This window comes from Syngnathus leptorhynchus, chromosome 2 (genome assembly GCF_054491065.1).
Source record: "Syngnathus leptorhynchus isolate UIUO chromosome 2, UIUO_Slep, whole genome shotgun sequence".
Taxonomy (NCBI): Eukaryota; Metazoa; Chordata; class Actinopteri; order Syngnathiformes; family Syngnathidae; genus Syngnathus; species Syngnathus leptorhynchus.
Window position 1 is genome coordinate 1193109 of NC_141196.1, and position 16706 is coordinate 1209814.

Below are 16706 nucleotides of genomic sequence, written 5' to 3' on the forward strand. Positions count from 1 at the left end.
TTTTGTTTTGCTCATCCACGTTGGACTCCAGCAGGTTTTCCCTTCTCCGCAGCGTGGACCTAGTGAGTCGCGCGCGCGTGTTTCTTTAAAACTCGTTTGTTTCCGTGTCTTTCTTTTTTTTTCTTCTTCATCATCTTTGGAGGGAGGCCTCCCAATTGCTGTTCTTTGTCCTCGGCGTTAGGAGCAGCAAAGCGGCATGTGCGCCGCTTAAACACAAACAGCTCCCGCGCACCCGAAGGTGCCACCACCACCAGCAGCAGCAACACCACCACCACGACATCCTTCCATCCAGCCAGCCAACATGGAGCAGATCGGGGTGTCATTCCTCGACCCATTAGACGACTACGAGCTCATCCACCGGATCGGTTGCGGCACCTACGGGGACGTTTTCAAGGTGAGACTTTTCAACCAATGACCTTCTTCGAGTTTGAATACGAAAAAAAAATCGTGTGATAAGAAAAATTAAGCGAGGCAAAACTTGCTTTCACCCTCCTACTGATGCTTTGCCACTTCCCGCACAACCGTTGAAGACACTTCATTAGGTACGCCCTTTTTTTTTTTTGCGTACAGTGATTTAGACCAAAAAAAGGAGAAAGTTTTCTCCATTGATGATGGATAAGAGGCAGAATGTTATTGAATTGAGCTGGATTACAACCATCTCTACTGGTTGCGTGTTTAATGCGACTTGCCAAGTGTGTCGCGAGTGACATTTGAAAGTCTTGGCCAGTTTTACCTCACTTGAGTGGACTCGTAAATTGAGTCTAACATGGCTAGCAAGGATATTGAATCAAATCTCTAAGGTGCGGTCGTACAACTGGTGGAACAACTTTGGCATACTAGTAGGACAAGTAAATGTTATTAATGAGACAGAACTGCACCACTACATACTAACTAGTTCTTCTAGTTTATATTTAAATGATTTGTGGTACACAGTTGTCAACTAGTGTACGGTTTGACCTCACACATTGTTGTTACTAGCGTACAAAATAACTTGTATTAGTAAAAAAAAAAAAATACTCAATGAAGAGTTGTACATGATGCTGAATATTCATTAATCTCCATTTTCCCTGAAAGCTACACAGTTGGATTTTCTGCACACTAGGACAACAATGTTACGTGTCGACACTTTGTACAAGCTAATATCATGTAATACCAGTAGAGTACAATTTTGCTATGCCAAATATGTGCTAGTCGGGACAAAAAAGTACTAATACATCATTTATATGGACCTTGAGCTGGATGGGATATTCTGTACATGACCCTAATGAACAAACAGCCATAGAAATGAGTGCTGATTGATTTTATTTGTAAGTGAGCAAAGTTACAAATGTGTCAAAATGTGAATGATTGGTTAAATGTCAATCCCTTCGACTTCCCTCGGCCTTGTGTCGCGTCTGCAGAATGGAGACATAGAAGGGTGTCCAGTCGAGGACAATGGCTCGCTTTGGGCCTCGGTGGGAGGCGAAAAAAAAAAAAAGTCTCCACCTCCGGACATGTGACAGTGTCAGCCTTCATTTGAAGATGCTCTGAGGTCACGTGAGCCACAGTTGTAGACAGTATATGTGCTCTACTGTAAAGCAGCCCAGGCGCCTATTTTGAGCTAGATTGCGTCTCTCAATTGCTCACAGGAAGTGCAGGGCTCGAACAGGAAGGAAAACAGGAAGTGAACGTGCATTTGACGTTGTGCAGATGCCAGGGTTAAAAGACTACGTCACGACTGCGTGCCAGGCCAAAGGCAGATGTGAAAGCCGGCAGGCCGCCGTCCCTCATCCCGGGTGGTTATTTTGGTGCGGGCCTCTGTTGATGTGGTTCCGACACGCTCGCGCCCTTTGAACTTGTCCACCACAACGACTGAATTACCTTTGTAGCCATGGCCACGTTTCAGATGTTGGCGTGGACGTTGTCTGTCATGTGGCTTGTGTCTTCTTAACACTTAACCTATTTTAGACCAACGTATATGCCGAATTATGGCAGGGTAAAATTCCCATAACCAATATATAGGCTTAAAAAATGTAATTGCTATATTATATGATTAAAAAAATATGATTTGAATAATTGATTTTCCCAGCACCTTTCACGTTTTGTGTGTTATTTGATTGGTTGATTTATTTAGTGCAAATAAAAATGCTTAAAACACATGAATATTTACAAATTTAGCCAATACTTGCTTACTTTATATAGAACAATAATAATTGAATGAATAATTAATGAAAAAATATTACAATTACTGTTTGATTTTTTTATATTTATTTTTATATGATTATTTATAATGAGTAAAACAACAATATGATTGACTTGAATTCCAAATGTTTTTTTCATCCGACTGCAGGCTCGCAACATCCGCACATCGGAACTGGCCGCCATCAAGATCGTCAAGCTAGACCCATGTCAGTCGTAACTTTTGGCGAACGATGCAATCGGCGCGGCTTCCCCCGACCTGACTTTGAAGCCTTTTCACTTGTCCAGGTGATGACATCACGTCCATCCAGCAGGAAATCACCATGATGAGGGAATGCAAGCACAAGAACATCGTGGCCTACTTTGGCAGCTACCACAGGTATTTGCCATCAAAACACACACACACACAAAATGGAAACGCATCAAATGGCAATCTATAAATCTTGAGTTATGTAGATTGGACCCAGGCAGTATTTTTTCCTGAATATTATTGAAGGCAAAATCCATCCTGCTTTTTATGCTTACAGAAAGTGACAGCTCCAGGTTGGTTTTATAGTATTGGATATATTTGGCACTTATCATTTTGTCCGTTTTTTTAAGATTTGCTTTCTGTAAAGAGGAATCAGTCCTCTGTGACACCGTTTTGACTTTTTTTCTAAATATGTCTGTATTATTTGAAAAGTGTGCTTAAAGAGCATATGATTTTTTTCTTGATTGTGAAGTTAAGCAAACTGTTGATATTCTCGGGCCAGGAACACCAAACTGTGGATCTGCATGGAATACTGTGGGGGAGGTTCTCTTCAGGATATCTACCACGGTATGAAAAGATACAACTGTATTTTATTTGGATTGTATTGTTATTTTCTTGTATTGATTTCACGATTTGTTTATTTGCATATTTATGGATTTATTCTTAAATGTGTACTTTTTGTGTTTTTCCCCAAAAGTGACAGGCCCATTAAAGGAGAAACAGATTGCGTATGTGTGCAGAGAAACCCTCCAGGTAATATTTTTGTGGATTGTGACTCACGTTTGCCGCCAGACACAGGACAGCTCAGTCGCACGTTTAAGCCTCAACAAAGTGCCGAGAAACACGCATTGCGTTCCGTCATTACGAGTGACGCTGGTCAAAGGTTTCGTGTCGCCCCCGTTTAAGCCACGGTACACTTTCAAGACAAGTCACATGACTTTACAAAAAGTTGGAAGAAGTCCCTTGCCTTTAATTTAGTCTCTTAGTCATTCACATTCAATGAAGCGTTCATGCTGAAATACTGAGCCGTTCAAATTTACTGCCTCGAACTAACCGCGGCGCCGCCGCCATCTAGTGGTCGATGGTGGAATTACAATCAAACGGAGGACTTTGCGATGGTGTCATTGAATATACTTTTATGTCTCGTAGGGTTTGTACCACTTGCACGAAACGGGGAAAATGCATCGAGACATCAAGGTAAGGCGAGCTGCGTTGCGTCGCATTAGTCTTTGTCTGATCACGCATTCAAACGGAATGTCTTTCAACAGGGCGCCAACATTCTTTTGACAGAGCGAGGAGATGTCAAACTGGGTCGGTTAAGATCCCGACGCCCACTTGCTTTGTCACAAATAATCCAGACCGGCCGCTCGTAAACTTTACGTGCATGTGTTTACGTTAATTTTACGTAGCGGATTTTGGGGTGGCAGCAGAGATCAGCGCCTCTGTGGCCAAAAGGAAGTCGTTCATCGGGACGCCCTACTGGTAAGGCCATTCAATTAAGTCCAAGAAGAAGTCAGGAAAATTGAATGATGACACAATGGTGCGTGAAAAGAAAACCAAAGCGCCCCTAGAACGCTACCTTGAGGAACTCCGGAATCAGAAAGACATCTGCATGCGTGCAGGATGGCTCCAGAGGTGGCGGCAGTGGAGAAGAAGGGCGGCTACAACCACCTGTGCGACATCTGGGCCGTGGGTATCACCGCCATCGAACTGGCCGAGCTCCAGCCCCCCATGTTCGACCTCCACCCGATGAGGTCAGACCGCAGCGGCGAACCAAACCACCATTTTTCCTGTGCAGGTTTTTCTTCGTCAGCAACATGCACTTGCTCCGTTTTTAGAGCTTTGATGCTAATGTCCAAGAGCAGCTTCCAACCACCAAAACTGAAGGAAAAAACCAAATGGTACGTTTCAAGGACCGCTCCTCATACTTTCACAATTGCTCTTTGATGGGCCGGCTTTTTGCAATGGCGCCGCAGGTCTCCGGGTTTCCAAAGCTTCGTCAAGATGGCGCTCATCAAAAATCCTCGGAAAAGGCCGTCCGCTGAGACACTACTACAGGTGACCTATCTATCTATCTGTCTGTCTGTCTGTCTATTTATCTATCTATCTATCTATCTATCTATCTATCTATCTCTCTCTCTCTCTCTCTCTCTCTCTCTCTCTCTCTCTCTCTCTCTCTCTCTCTCTCTCTCTCTCTCTCTCTCTCTCTCTCTCTCTCTCTCTCTCTCTCTCTCTCTCTCTCTCTCTCTCTCTCTCTCTCTCTCTCTCTCTCTCTCTCTCTATCTATCTATCTATCTATCTATCTATCTATCTATCTATCTATCTATCTATCTATCTTCCATCCATCCATCCATCCATCCATCCATCTTGTTTTCTCCCAGCATCCGTTCGTGACCCAGTTGCTGACCCGCAAGCTGGTGACGGAGCTGCTCGACACCGCCAACAACCCCGAGCTGCACGCCTCGCACAACACGGACGACAACGACCTGGAGGTCAGCCGCCGCGGCCCGGCCGCTAAACGCTAGCAATTGGATAGCATTCTTAGCATGCACACTGTGGACAGATCGGACTCCAAGCTCCGGACAAGATCCGGTCGGCAGGGAAACACCTACCTGTGGAGAGAACCGTGTCTGAAGAACAATGTGAGTGGGAATCTTTTTTTCTGAAATGGCGTCATTTAGTCGGGATTTATTTATCATCCATTGGCGGCGCGTAACCGGATGTCTCGACCACAACGAAGAGTGGCTTTCCTTGTCTGGACATCCAATGACGTCATCTCCGCGATGTGGTCGAGGAAGGACAAAAGGCCCCTCAGTCGCGTCCATACATGCGGGTTGCGAGGCCTGCTCGGTGGATGGCACAGACCGCATGGACCGCATGGACCACATGGACCACATGGACCACATGGACCACATGGACCACATGGCCATAGCGTGTCTGACACACACTGCTACTTTTGTACTCGCACCTTCTTAATCGGCGTCTCGGTCCAGTTTCAAACTACCAATCAATCTGGTGTTGACTTCCTAAAGTATCAACGTTAAATTTCAATTCCATGTTTATTTCTTGCATTTTTTTTTTTTTTTTTTGGTAGTTGGCCAAGTGACGTTTGGGCCACCGCTGAGGAAAGTCACGGAACCTTATCCCGATCTGGTAACCGCTCCGCTGATTGATCAATAAATAAATCATCACATACCCGAGCTAACGGCGTGGTTTTTCTGCCCAACAGAGCTCGTACGACGACGACTGGAGCTTGTCTGGGGATGAAGACGACTCACCGTAAGACAAAAAATTCCGTGTCGTATGGGAATCTTTTTTTTTTTTTTTATTTGAAATACAAAGTGTATGAAACCGAGCTCATCCCACTGAAATGAATGAATGCCAGAAATGCCATTCATCTGTTCCAGCCGCCCTGAAATAATAATGATAAGAATTATAATATTAGTGTTTGAGAAATATATCTACTTTTAAAAATAATAAATGATTTAAGATGATTCCCGTCTGTGAGGCAGCCAATGTGCCAATTTATTGAATTCGGTGGACATAGTGCTGCTCCTTCTGCTGTGCACATGCTGACCACTTGAGGCACTATAATGCAGATTTTGATTCTTGGGCAGAATTTTGGTGATTCCTTATCTTTAGTTATTGTAGAATAACAGCAACAAAAAAAATTAATTGGGTTGCTGCTTGAAACGGCCTTTGTCTATATGTCGGCGTCGACCAAATTTTCTTTGAAAAGCAATCGGCGTGTCGGGGCGCGGCGCCCCGCCCGGTTCCTTCCCCGCCATTGTTGTGGGCCGCCGAGGCCTCTGGCCAGATAAACAGCAGGTCTTCCTGTTGCAGGAGCCTGCTGGAATGTGTGGAGCAAGCTTTGCAGCTGAGGTAGGCCACGCCCATCCTCTCCAGCTCGCCCCTCCCATTTTGTGGTGCAAAACAGCAGGTCCCTGAGCTCATCCAGTGGGTTTGTGTTTAGCGCCTCCTCCCTAATCCTAAAAATGCCGCCCTGTTTATCCATAATCTGGATTTTGCCATTCCCCGCAAACCCACTGGTTTGTTTCCCGGCTGTGTGTGTGTGAGTGTGTCGACGTGCTCGTCCTTCCCTGTGTGTGTTTGGCTTTGATCGTCACGGTCGCGTCATCCGACATTCGCCTAATCCCGACACTCACTTGGTGATGAGAGCTTGATCAGATTTTCTTTTTTTTTTCCAGGAGTTTAACCATAAGGAGGGCGCCATCTACTGACGTGAGTGATGAACAACATGCAAACACAAAAATGTTTTCATCGTCAAACTGATTTCAGGCTGCTCTTTGTTGGTCAATTTCTTATTATTATTCAATTATTAAAAAAAGATTTGCTCTGATTGGATCAGAGTTTTGTCCAAAACGATCATGGAAAATTGATTTTCTCTGACTGGCAAAATCTTTGTTAGCCATTTACTGTGGAAGTGGTCTTTCTTTTGCCGTTCTAGGGAGGGAGGAAGAGTGGTCTATTCAGCCCCACGACCGCCTCCTTGCCCGCTTTTTGCTCTTTAAGCGTCAACGCCGGCGACAAAGACGTGACGGAGAAGCCGAGCTGTACGCTGGGGCCGGACGCTTCCATGGCGCCCGACTCGACGGGTACGGCCCCGTAATGGCGCTTCTGCGCGCCCCGCCCGTCGTGACTCTGTCGCCATCCGTCTCTTAGCAGTCTTGGCCCGGTGCTCGGCCGCACAGGACATCAGGCAGCGCTGCAGTGACCCTTGTCTGCCAGCGGGGGGTGCTGTGACGACAGAGAGGAGGAAATCCAACGCTGAAAAAGAGACTTCCCTCTCCCCTGAATGGAGCACACTCAGGAAAAAGACGGAGGAATCTGTGAGTTTAAAACACGCCTATATTTATATTTGTCTTATAAAATGACTGTCGATTCCTAATTAGTTTTGATCCAGATTTCGAGTTCAAATGTGCTCCCTCATTTCATGGTTTGTGCTCCTGAGACTGACAATGCTAACATGCTAAGGATTAGCATCTGTTGATATTTTGGAAGCAACGGGGATTTGGACACAACCTTTCGACAGAATAGCACAAAGAATAACATTTCAATACGTTTTAAATGTGTTCGGAAAACATCCGGTGCCTTTTAAATGAGGCCTTCCGTGTTTTTTGTAACTTTTGGTCCTATTTCTAGAGGGCAGATTTTCATGGACTTCCTCCCACCCCTCAAGTCCATGTGAGTGTCAAAACTAACTCAAACACACAAGTTGCTTTTGAGCTCATACTCAAATTCAAAAGAATGTAACTATGATTGAATTGTTTTGTTCCCCATAGATGGGGGCCTGCTTTTCCAAAGTCTTCAACGGCTGCCCTCTTAAAATCCACTGTGCCGTCACTTGGATTTTTCCAGGACCAGAGGTTAACTTTTCATATAGCTTTTCATATTTCAATGAGTTGAGCAACACAAACGTCAATGAGCACTGACGGCAGCTCCCTTCCTCTCTCTCCATCCCAGACCAGTATCTGATTCTTGGGCAGAGGAGGGAATCTACACACTCAACCTGAATGAACTTCATGAAGATACACTAGAGAAGGTACAGACATTACATTATCTTTTCTGTACATATATATAATATATATATTATTTATTTATTTTATTTTTTGAGAGAGAGAGAGAGAGAGAGAGAGAAGAGAGAGAGAGAGAGAGAGAGAGAGAGAGAGAGAGAGAGAGAGAGAGAGAGAGAGAGAGAGAGAGAGAGAGAGAGAGAGAGAGAGAGAGAGAGAGAGAGAGAGAGAGAGAGAGAGAGAGAGAGAGAGAGAGAGAGAGAGAGAGAGAGAGAGAGAGAGAGAGAGAGAGAGAGAGAGAGAGAGAGAGAGAGAGAGAGAGAGAGAGAGAGAGAGAGAGAGAGAGAGAGAGAGAGAGAGAGAGAGAGAGAGAGAGAGAGAGAGAGAGAGGAGAGAGAGAGAGAGAGAGAGAGAGAGAGAGAGAGAGAGAGAGAGAGAGAGAGAGAGAGAGAGAGAGAGAGAGAGAGAGAGAGAGAGAGAGAGAGAGAGAGAGAGAGAGAGGGCCAGAGCGTGTATTTTATGAATTATTTTTGGAGGATTGAAAAAAAAAGTTTTTTCCTGAAACACTGCATCTTGTTCTCCTCACACAGCTGTTCCCCCAGCGATGCACATGGCTGTATGTGATGAACAACGTGCTGATGTCCGTGTCAGGTAACGCCTTTGTGCAAACTCTCCGCAAAGTATCCCGGCCGAGTCCGCTCTCACCAAACGACCCTCCCGTCCCGTTTTCACGACAGGAAAATCGTCCCAGCTTTATTCCCACAGTCTTATGGCCCTGTTTGAGCAGAAGGGACATTTGTCGAAAAAACACGGCAGTCTGTCGCTGGGCACCAGCCGTTTCACCGACAAGATCGGCACTCGGTAGGACCTCGTGATCTCATACGGCCGTGACCATTCCACCGAGAAAGTCATTTTTTTTTTGGGCTTCTGTTGTCTCCTCAGAAAGTTTGCCTTATCCGTGAAGATCCCCGACACAAAAGGATGCAGGAGGTGCAGCGTCGGTAAGGCCGTGCCGGACGTCTTGTCTAGGTCACGTCTCATCTCGACGTTTTTGTTCCAGCTCGAAACCCGTACACGGACAGTACTTTTTTATGCGGAGCCGTTCCGTCCGGCCTCGTTCTGCTCTTGTGGTACGAGCCTCTCCAGAAGTTCATGCACCTCAAGGTTCGCAGCCCCTTTGTTGTCAGAGTGGAGGCTCCGGGCGTTTGGAGTTAACGTCTCCCGTTCTGTTCTTAGCACCTCGCGACGAAGCTCCCCGACTCCTTGGCTATATTTGAACTGCTGGTGTTGGTGACCGACGAATTCCCCCAGTTGTGCGTGGGGGTGAGGGACTGCGCCGACGGAAACCTCAAGTTCGATATCGTCGAGCTGAACGGCACGCCCATTTCAGAGCCCGGTATGGATGCGACTTTCTGGGTTAAAAAAAAAAAAAAAAAAAGCATTGAAGGTCTTTCCAGGAAGACAACAAGGTTGTCAGCTCACAAATCTGGATAGACAGAACATTTCAAAATATATAATCAGATTTTAAGACAAAAAAAAAGATAAATGACTTCAATGAATGAAAATAAATAACTAAATGCTTGATGACTTAAATGGTGGAAAATTCAAAACTCTGGAAAGCACAGAAAATTCATTCAAAATGTTCCTTTCTAGAAAACGGGGCCGTCAAGGCCGTACAGGTCACCCAGTTGGACCGAGACAGCGTTCTCATCGCATTTGAAAGTAAGTCGCCTTTGTTTTTGACTTGCCGGTCAAATCTTGTCGGTGGTTTGTGAAATGTAACTTTTGACTCGACAGAAAGCGTCAAGATTGTAAACCTACAGGGTCTTCCGTCCAAGGAGCTCGCTGCTGAAATGGTGTTTGACTTCCCCATTGAAACTCTGGGTAAAAAACAAAAAAAAAAAACAAATAGCATTTTAAAAAAGGTGATTTGAAAATGTTCAATGTGTTTAGATTTCCATTTGTGGCAGTTTGCTTGCAGGACAGTGTGCTGGCTTTCTGGAAGCACGGCCTGAAAGGAAGGAGCTTTCACTCAAACGAGGTGATGGAGGCTCAACACGTTTTGCTACAACCACCTCGTCGGCGTATAAATTGCTCACGTTCTCCTTAATTTGCAGGTAACGCAAGAAATTACTGACCAGAGTCGAGTATTTCGAGTTTTGGGAACAAACAGGTATGTGAGCACTCCTTTCTATAAAAAAGAAATAAAATACAAATGTTTTGTTTTTTTATTATTAGGAGAATAAAGTTGCTATATTCACTTGTCTCATTCAAACGTATCAGCTAGCGATGACACGTCAAAGCAGCGTAAAAAATGGAAACACGCAAAGGTTACCCTTTTGGTTTTAAATTGACTTTAACCATACAGAACAAAAGATTCCATTTTAAATCCATCTAAGTGGCTACTAGCCTCATCCTAGCTAACGCTAAGCTAGTTTGCAAACTCGCCGTCGGTCATCATCGTATTCCAGTCTGTACAGTAGATAACGAGATTGAAGTTTAATCTCGACTTTTTTAAATCACCATCCTTAAGGTACCTGGGAATGTCTCATTAGATTTTTTTATTTTTTGCCCCCCCTCTTCCCTAGAGACATCATCCTTCAGAGCACACCGACCGACGAGCCCTCAGCGCTGAGTAACGTCTACATTCTGACAGGCCACGAAAGCAGTTATTAAAATTTGCCTGGAGCAAGTATAAAAAGAGCATATGCAGTCCACCCAGAAAATATTTTCAGCCATTTGTCCTTCTGATCTGAAGTTGGCAATATGGAATTTAACTTGAATGTACTGCCTGTAAACATGGTAGCAATACTGGAGCCACATTCTTTATTTAATACCGATCCACAAAAACACAATCACTATCGCACAAGACCGAATCACGCCGAGTACTTCATACGGTCTACGGCATGTGGTTTATTTAAATAGGAAGAAATTGTTGTGAGGTAGGTATTTATTAGAATTTACTGAACAAAACGTGGACGACTGAGAGAACACCATTAAGTTGTAAGGTATGTTCCACTATGCTAAAAGTATTTTATTTTTTTGTAGAATATAACTATTATTTATGGAACGTGCACTGTATAGCTCAACACCTATCCCAGAGATACTTGAATATTATTTGCATGTAACCATGTTTTGAGGGTAATTGTTGATACATTTATAACATTTGTACACTATGCTTGTAACATGTATTTTATATGATCAAATCTTCTTGTTTTAACGTCACTAGTAACCTCGACAGAGATGGTTGATATTGGACCTAGAACGGAATCTTGTACATTGTATCACACAGGAAATAAACCTGTTTTTATTTCTACATAAGTACAAAAATGTTTTGTCTTGCACGTTAGATGCATAAGTGGGTCAAAAATGATCCGGGGAGGTTTTTTTCAATTTTTTTAAAGTATCTTCATTATAATTTTTTTTAAATCTTTTCATATTCCAGGTATTCCTCAAAAAACATGTTTTTGACATAATGGCATTTAAATATTTAACTTACCTTTTATACATTTTAAGAAATTGTAGTTTTTGTATTACAACCCCAAACTCCCATAAGTGGGTCAAAAATGCATTTTCTATGGAATCCAATGGAAAACTGATTCTTATCAACTGTAGCAGTGAGGAATATTATATTATTTAATATTATCCTATTTTCATATTCCTCAAAAGAAAAAAATTCACACATGCATACGATGGATATTCACAATGTTCACATTTTCCTATGACTGTTTTAGGTCATTGTTTTTTTTCAAAGAAGTTAAAAAGTTCCAAAAATATGTTATTTCAAACATTAGATCATTCTTGTGTGGTCCTAAAGCTAATACCTAATATCATAGAATATTTATCATATTTCGAAAGTGCTCTATACTGAATATTTTTTTCCCCTCAAGCGCAATTAATTGAAGTCGTATTAATTAGCACCGTATGAGGCGAAATGGAATTCGTACATATCGACTTCAGTGTGATTCAAACAAAAACGTCAAAGCCGTCGTCGCTTTCGATGCGAGAATAGTCCCTTTTGTGACCAATAGGGGGCAGCAACGTTCCTTTGTGGCGTTGAGTCACAAACAGGGAAAGAGTGAGACGCGGCATTGGTGCTTCCTTGGAGGCGCCATTTCACTCCTCATTCATTGGCGCCGCGGCCTATATTCTTTGACATCGGTAAGTTTGGCGTTTTACATTCAACATACAATGTATAACTCACCCATGGGTTAGTATTTAATAGTCTCTCACTCTGACCAACCCACACCGACCTTGACTGGCTCGGTAAAACGTTGCCTCGCTCGCGTATTGTGTCCCTTTACGGCAGGCTTGCGGACCCCAATTCTTCCAGAGGCGGTATTGGTTTCGTTTTAAGAGGCTTGGTAGACGCTCAAGTCACGTTCATAAGCAAAATGCCACATAGGATTCGATATGTTTGAGTGGAGTAGATCGGACTTAGTGTAACTTTCAAACAAGCGACCCTCGTGTTAGCGTAGCTTAGCATTGCGTAGCGCTCCTTGTTCGCTAGCCATTGCGCCATAGCTTCTTCAAAAGCCACTCGGCGTTGTTTGTTTTTATAGATTGGATCAACACTGACTAAGTACGCGTTCATTTTACACGTTTGATTTGAAGACCGGGGTGGTCGTTGTTTATGAGCGGTTTGCAAGTTTGCATGAGAGTAATGTGGGCTGCGGCCTCCCCTGTGTGGCGTTCTCCCCGTGTGTGTTTTTGACAAGCCGCGCCCGGCTAACTGCACACTCCAAAACATTCGGTAATAATAATAATAATGAATGCATCTGATTTATAAGGTTATGAATTGCCCATTAGCATGAATTTGAACAATGAACGTCAAAATATGCCCTGTGTCAACTGCTGACTAGCATCACAAAGTACAGTGTGCCGAGCCAAAACGCCAAAGTCCGCATATAATGAACATAATTGCCTTTGAAAGAAAGGTTCGGGAACTTCAAAGAACGCTGTTTAACCATTAAATTGGGGCTTTCACAATGCAGGAATCAATTCAACAACTTCCCCATCTATCCTGCTATTCCCTTGTTCACATACCAAATAGGTTCTGGCTCTTGAAGGTTCCATTGGGGTCTTCCTCAGTACCTACTAGGCACCATGGTCTTTGTTTACTTACCTGGAACGTTCGAGGGGGGCGTGCTGTGCTGACAAACTCTTGAGCGGTTGGTTGAACTTGGGGGTGTGTTTTGCATTTCATGTTTTTTTGTCAGCTAACACGGCATTATTTGTGTCGGGCACCAACCCCCGTGCTTGTTTACTGCTAACATGTAGTACCTCCTGTGATGGATAAGCGTTTAAAATCTTCAGAGAGTGGCTTGCTGTATTTAAAAGTCAACTCCATGTCTCTCGTGGTTCAAATGTCTCGCTGAGTAACATGCCACAACATTTTGAGATGTCTCGCACTCATACGTACAGTTGTAGAGGTAAGGAAATGCGGCCAGAGCAAATATTTTGAGGCGTCTACAAATTGCCAAAAGCAGAGTGAGAGTTTCTCTCTGTCAGTGTAAGATGGCCGATTCAGAAGTGGCTTTATTCCTATTATTTGGCCACAAAGCAGAAACATCTTTTGAAGTTGGAATAAATGTTTCAAAGACTGTAAGTCAAAGGTCTTGGGTTGAAGTTTGTTAATGAGGCCTTGTTTTGTCCGCATGTTCCAAATAAAAATTCATTCAAGTCGTTATCTATAGCTGTGACTTTTCCGAAAAATAATCCGTCGCTCATAAATATTGTTTGTTACCGCGTTACATAAATGTGAATTTCTGAAAAGCCGACGTGCTCGAGAGAAAACAAGTGCAGACGCAAAAATGTATTTTGAAAAGTTAACTTGCATCTCAGATCAATTGTCAACAATGGTTGCCTAGATTAATTTTTTTATTTTTCAATTGTTAATCTCAGCGATGAATGACTGGAGCCTTTGGAATCGTTTGAAAAAGCTATTGATATTTTAACACTGATAAATGGGAATTAATGACATGTCGGACTCTTCCAGGATACAGCGAGCAGCCGCAGTCATGGTGAAAATCTTCATCGGCAATCTGGCCTGCAACACCAGCGTGGAGGAGCTGCGGGCCCTCTTCGAGAAGTACGGCAAAGTCACAGAGTGCGACATAGTCAAGAACTTTGGCTTTGTGCACATGAGCGTCCTGTCGGAGGCCGAGGAGGCCATTCAAAACCTCAACCAGCACCAGCTGAACGGCTGGCGCATGAACGTGGAGCTGAGCAAAGGGAGGCCCAAGTCCAGCACCAAGCTGCACGTGGGCAACCTCGGCGACGGGGTCACGGCGGAAATTTTGATGGCCAAGTTTGAAGAGTTTGGCTCGGTAGTGGAATGTGACGTAGTCAAGGACTATGCCTTTGTTCACATGGAGCGAATGGAGGATGCCATGGAAGCCATTAATAAGCTGGACAACACCGCCTTCAAAGGTGACCTCTCGGTTTGGTGCTCCGTGCTGTCCGTAAACTTGGATTGTGCTCTCGTGACCCCCCCCCCAAAATCCCCCAGCTGCTTTTTTCCCCAGCCAGCCAGCGTGACTAACCATGGCTCCGAAAAGACATTTTTAGCGCCACTAAAAAGCACTAAATAGTGACCGAAATCAGTAGTAGCGAAACTGCGCCATCGTGACAAAACATGAAACTCGAAATGCGTAGTGTTTTCCTCACCGCAATATTTAGCAGGAATGGCCGTCAATCCGTCCGATCGATCCCTAAAATTATCTTTAAATGATGCCACAAGATTTGGGAGCAGATTGAGCGAAGCCGTTAATGTTATTGTAGAAATCGAGTTATCGGATTTAAAAAAAAAAATTAAATAGAGACAGACTTTCCCGAAGGCTAAAAGGTTCCGAAAGGCCAGCGGACGGTATCGAGTGCAACCCGGCCACGCAACGGCAATTTTGACCGCTCTTGCTCGGTATTGCTTGTTTTTTCGGTTCCGATCTCATGCGTGTCTTCTCTCTCCTTACAAGGCAAACTGATGAGCGTACAACTGTCCACCAGTCGGCTGCGCACGGCCCCGGGAATGGGAGATCATACCGGCTGCTTTGTCTGCGGAAAACATGGTCACTGGTCAAAAGACTGTCCAGTCGATCGCAACAATAGCTACGGTGACGACATGAGAGGTTTCGGCGGCCGGGGCCCCCCCCCACGCGGTCCCCAAGGTTTTGGCCGAGGCGGCTACGGAATGGTCGGCGCGCCCCCTAATTACATGCCTGGCGCTGCGTTTAATCGGGCTAGTTATGGCAGGGGCATGGCGCCGCCGCCTCCGCCGCCACCCCCTCCTCGGAGGCCCGGCCCCGAGTTGGGCGATCGGTACGGTGAGAGGTCTTCAGGTTTTGACCAAGACTCTAGTGTCGACTTCTACGAGAAGTACCGAGCTCGGCCTTACGGCTCCAGTTATTTCGAGGAGCGCCGCATGTCCTATCTCCCCCCTCCCCCTCCTCCCCCACCCCCTTCTGCCCTCTCAAAGTTCTCGGGCGTGGACCCGTTTGACCGGCGTCCGCAGCCCGCGCCGGCACCCCCCTCCGCCGCTTACTACGCGAGAGAGCACAACCCAATCGGCCGGTTACCCGTCGCCCCGGCGGGCTACGGTTACGAACGCAAGCGGCTGTCGCCCGGCACCACCTACATGCCGCCGCGGCCCAAGGAGCAATTCGCACAGCGCTACGCGCCGTACTGAAGTCCACGGTAAGGCCTCGGACGTTCTTCGTGGGAACTGGCGGCAAAAGCAACAACAAAAGGATGTTTATTTTTCATTTTTAGGTCTTGGACTTTTTCTGCGAGCGTCGTTTTGTCAAGCTTCCAGACTCCCATCAGACGGCGTGGTTCGTCCTCCCCCTCGACCTTTTTTCTCTTGTCACATTTATGTCCACAATATGTACATTGCTCGTTTTGCAATATTTTCAATTTACATTTAGATTTGAAAAATATATATATTTTTTTCATAACTTCACAAAAAAAACGGATTATTATCACCTGTTTAAAAAGTGCGTTGGCTTATGTCTGAGACGTTTGTATGTGGATGTGTGGGAGGATCCACAACCGTAGCGTACCGGTAGTCATTAATTTCCTCAGTTTGTTTGCTGGCTAAAAGTGATTACTGATGTTCTCATCGGCTCGATTTCTCATTTATCTGAGATGTGTTTCAGTCATCATTTGTTGCGTCACAAAGTTTCTGTTTTTATTTAAATTACCGCTCATGCAATTTCATTAGCATTAATAATAGATCTAAATCCCACGTTAAAATTATTCTCACCAAATTAAAGATTGAGTAGAAGCTAAAAAAAGTAATACCTAAAAAAAAAAAAAAAAACCATTCCAACCACTCGTTTGACTCATTGTGTCCAAAATTAAAATTTTATATCCCTTTTTGCCTTTCCGAAGTGACAGTTCTTTGAAATAGTGTCATTGAGTGACAGCAAGGCATTTAACGTGTCATTCACCTGAATAGTTCTGATTTAGTACTCACATTTTTTTCTGTTGCAAGAACTCTCAAGGGTGAATGACTCAGGGAAAAGACTTAATGTGAAGAGGCACCATTTGTTTTTTTCTGTGCCTTTTTTTGCATATAGGTGGAGTTGAATATTGTATTTTTCTTACTTGCTGTGGTAGTACCAACATACATACAAAACAAATGTTTTTAATAAAAACAAAAAAACAAATTGGGTGACAATTTTGCTCTTTTTTTTTAAAGCCCCAGGAAAATTACGCTCATTTCTATATAGACGATTTCGGTGTGT

At 44.3% G+C, this 16706-nt stretch overlaps 2 protein-coding genes and 1 long non-coding RNA gene across 3 annotated transcripts; 2 read left to right on the forward strand and 1 right to left on the reverse strand.

The window, feature by feature from the left end:
* The first annotated feature begins 109 nt into the window (after positions 1 to 109).
* On the forward strand, positions 110 to 11273 carry map4k2 (mitogen-activated protein kinase kinase kinase kinase 2). Its single transcript, XM_085906186.1, is given in 33 exon segments — positions 110 to 394; positions 2330 to 2387; positions 2467 to 2557; positions 2931 to 2995; positions 3126 to 3181; positions 3578 to 3625; positions 3697 to 3739; positions 3838 to 3910; positions 4051 to 4182; positions 4267 to 4329; positions 4405 to 4486; positions 4810 to 4920; positions 4992 to 5070; positions 5523 to 5581; positions 5658 to 5707; positions 6272 to 6310; positions 6637 to 6670; positions 6897 to 7044; positions 7112 to 7278; positions 7592 to 7633; positions 7732 to 7815; positions 7888 to 7930; positions 7933 to 7991; positions 8553 to 8613; positions 8700 to 8823; positions 8905 to 8963; positions 9023 to 9126; positions 9199 to 9358; positions 9616 to 9684; positions 9760 to 9846; positions 9933 to 10003; positions 10080 to 10135; positions 10551 to 11273. Coding segments are annotated over 33 exon segments (2598 nt in total). The 5' UTR covers positions 110 to 301; the 3' UTR covers positions 10639 to 11273.
* Positions 8394 to 13182, reverse strand: LOC147059979 (uncharacterized). The gene is made up of 2 exons (XR_015065536.1): positions 13009 to 13182; positions 8394 to 9374 (listed from the first exon to the last, which is right to left on the reverse strand). It is a non-coding gene; the product is annotated as an uncharacterized LOC147059979 (long non-coding RNA).
* LOC147059980 (RNA-binding protein 4.1-like) lies at positions 11974 to 16639 on the forward strand. Its single transcript, XM_085906185.1, has 4 exons — positions 11974 to 12123; positions 13961 to 14394; positions 14937 to 15654; positions 15730 to 16639. Exons 2-3 carry the CDS (start codon positions 13983 to 13985, stop codon positions 15644 to 15646), a joined length of 1122 nt encoding a protein of 373 aa, XP_085762311.1. The 5' UTR covers positions 11974 to 12123; positions 13961 to 13982; the 3' UTR covers positions 15647 to 15654; positions 15730 to 16639.
* The last annotated feature ends 67 nt before the right edge of the window (positions 16640 to 16706 follow it).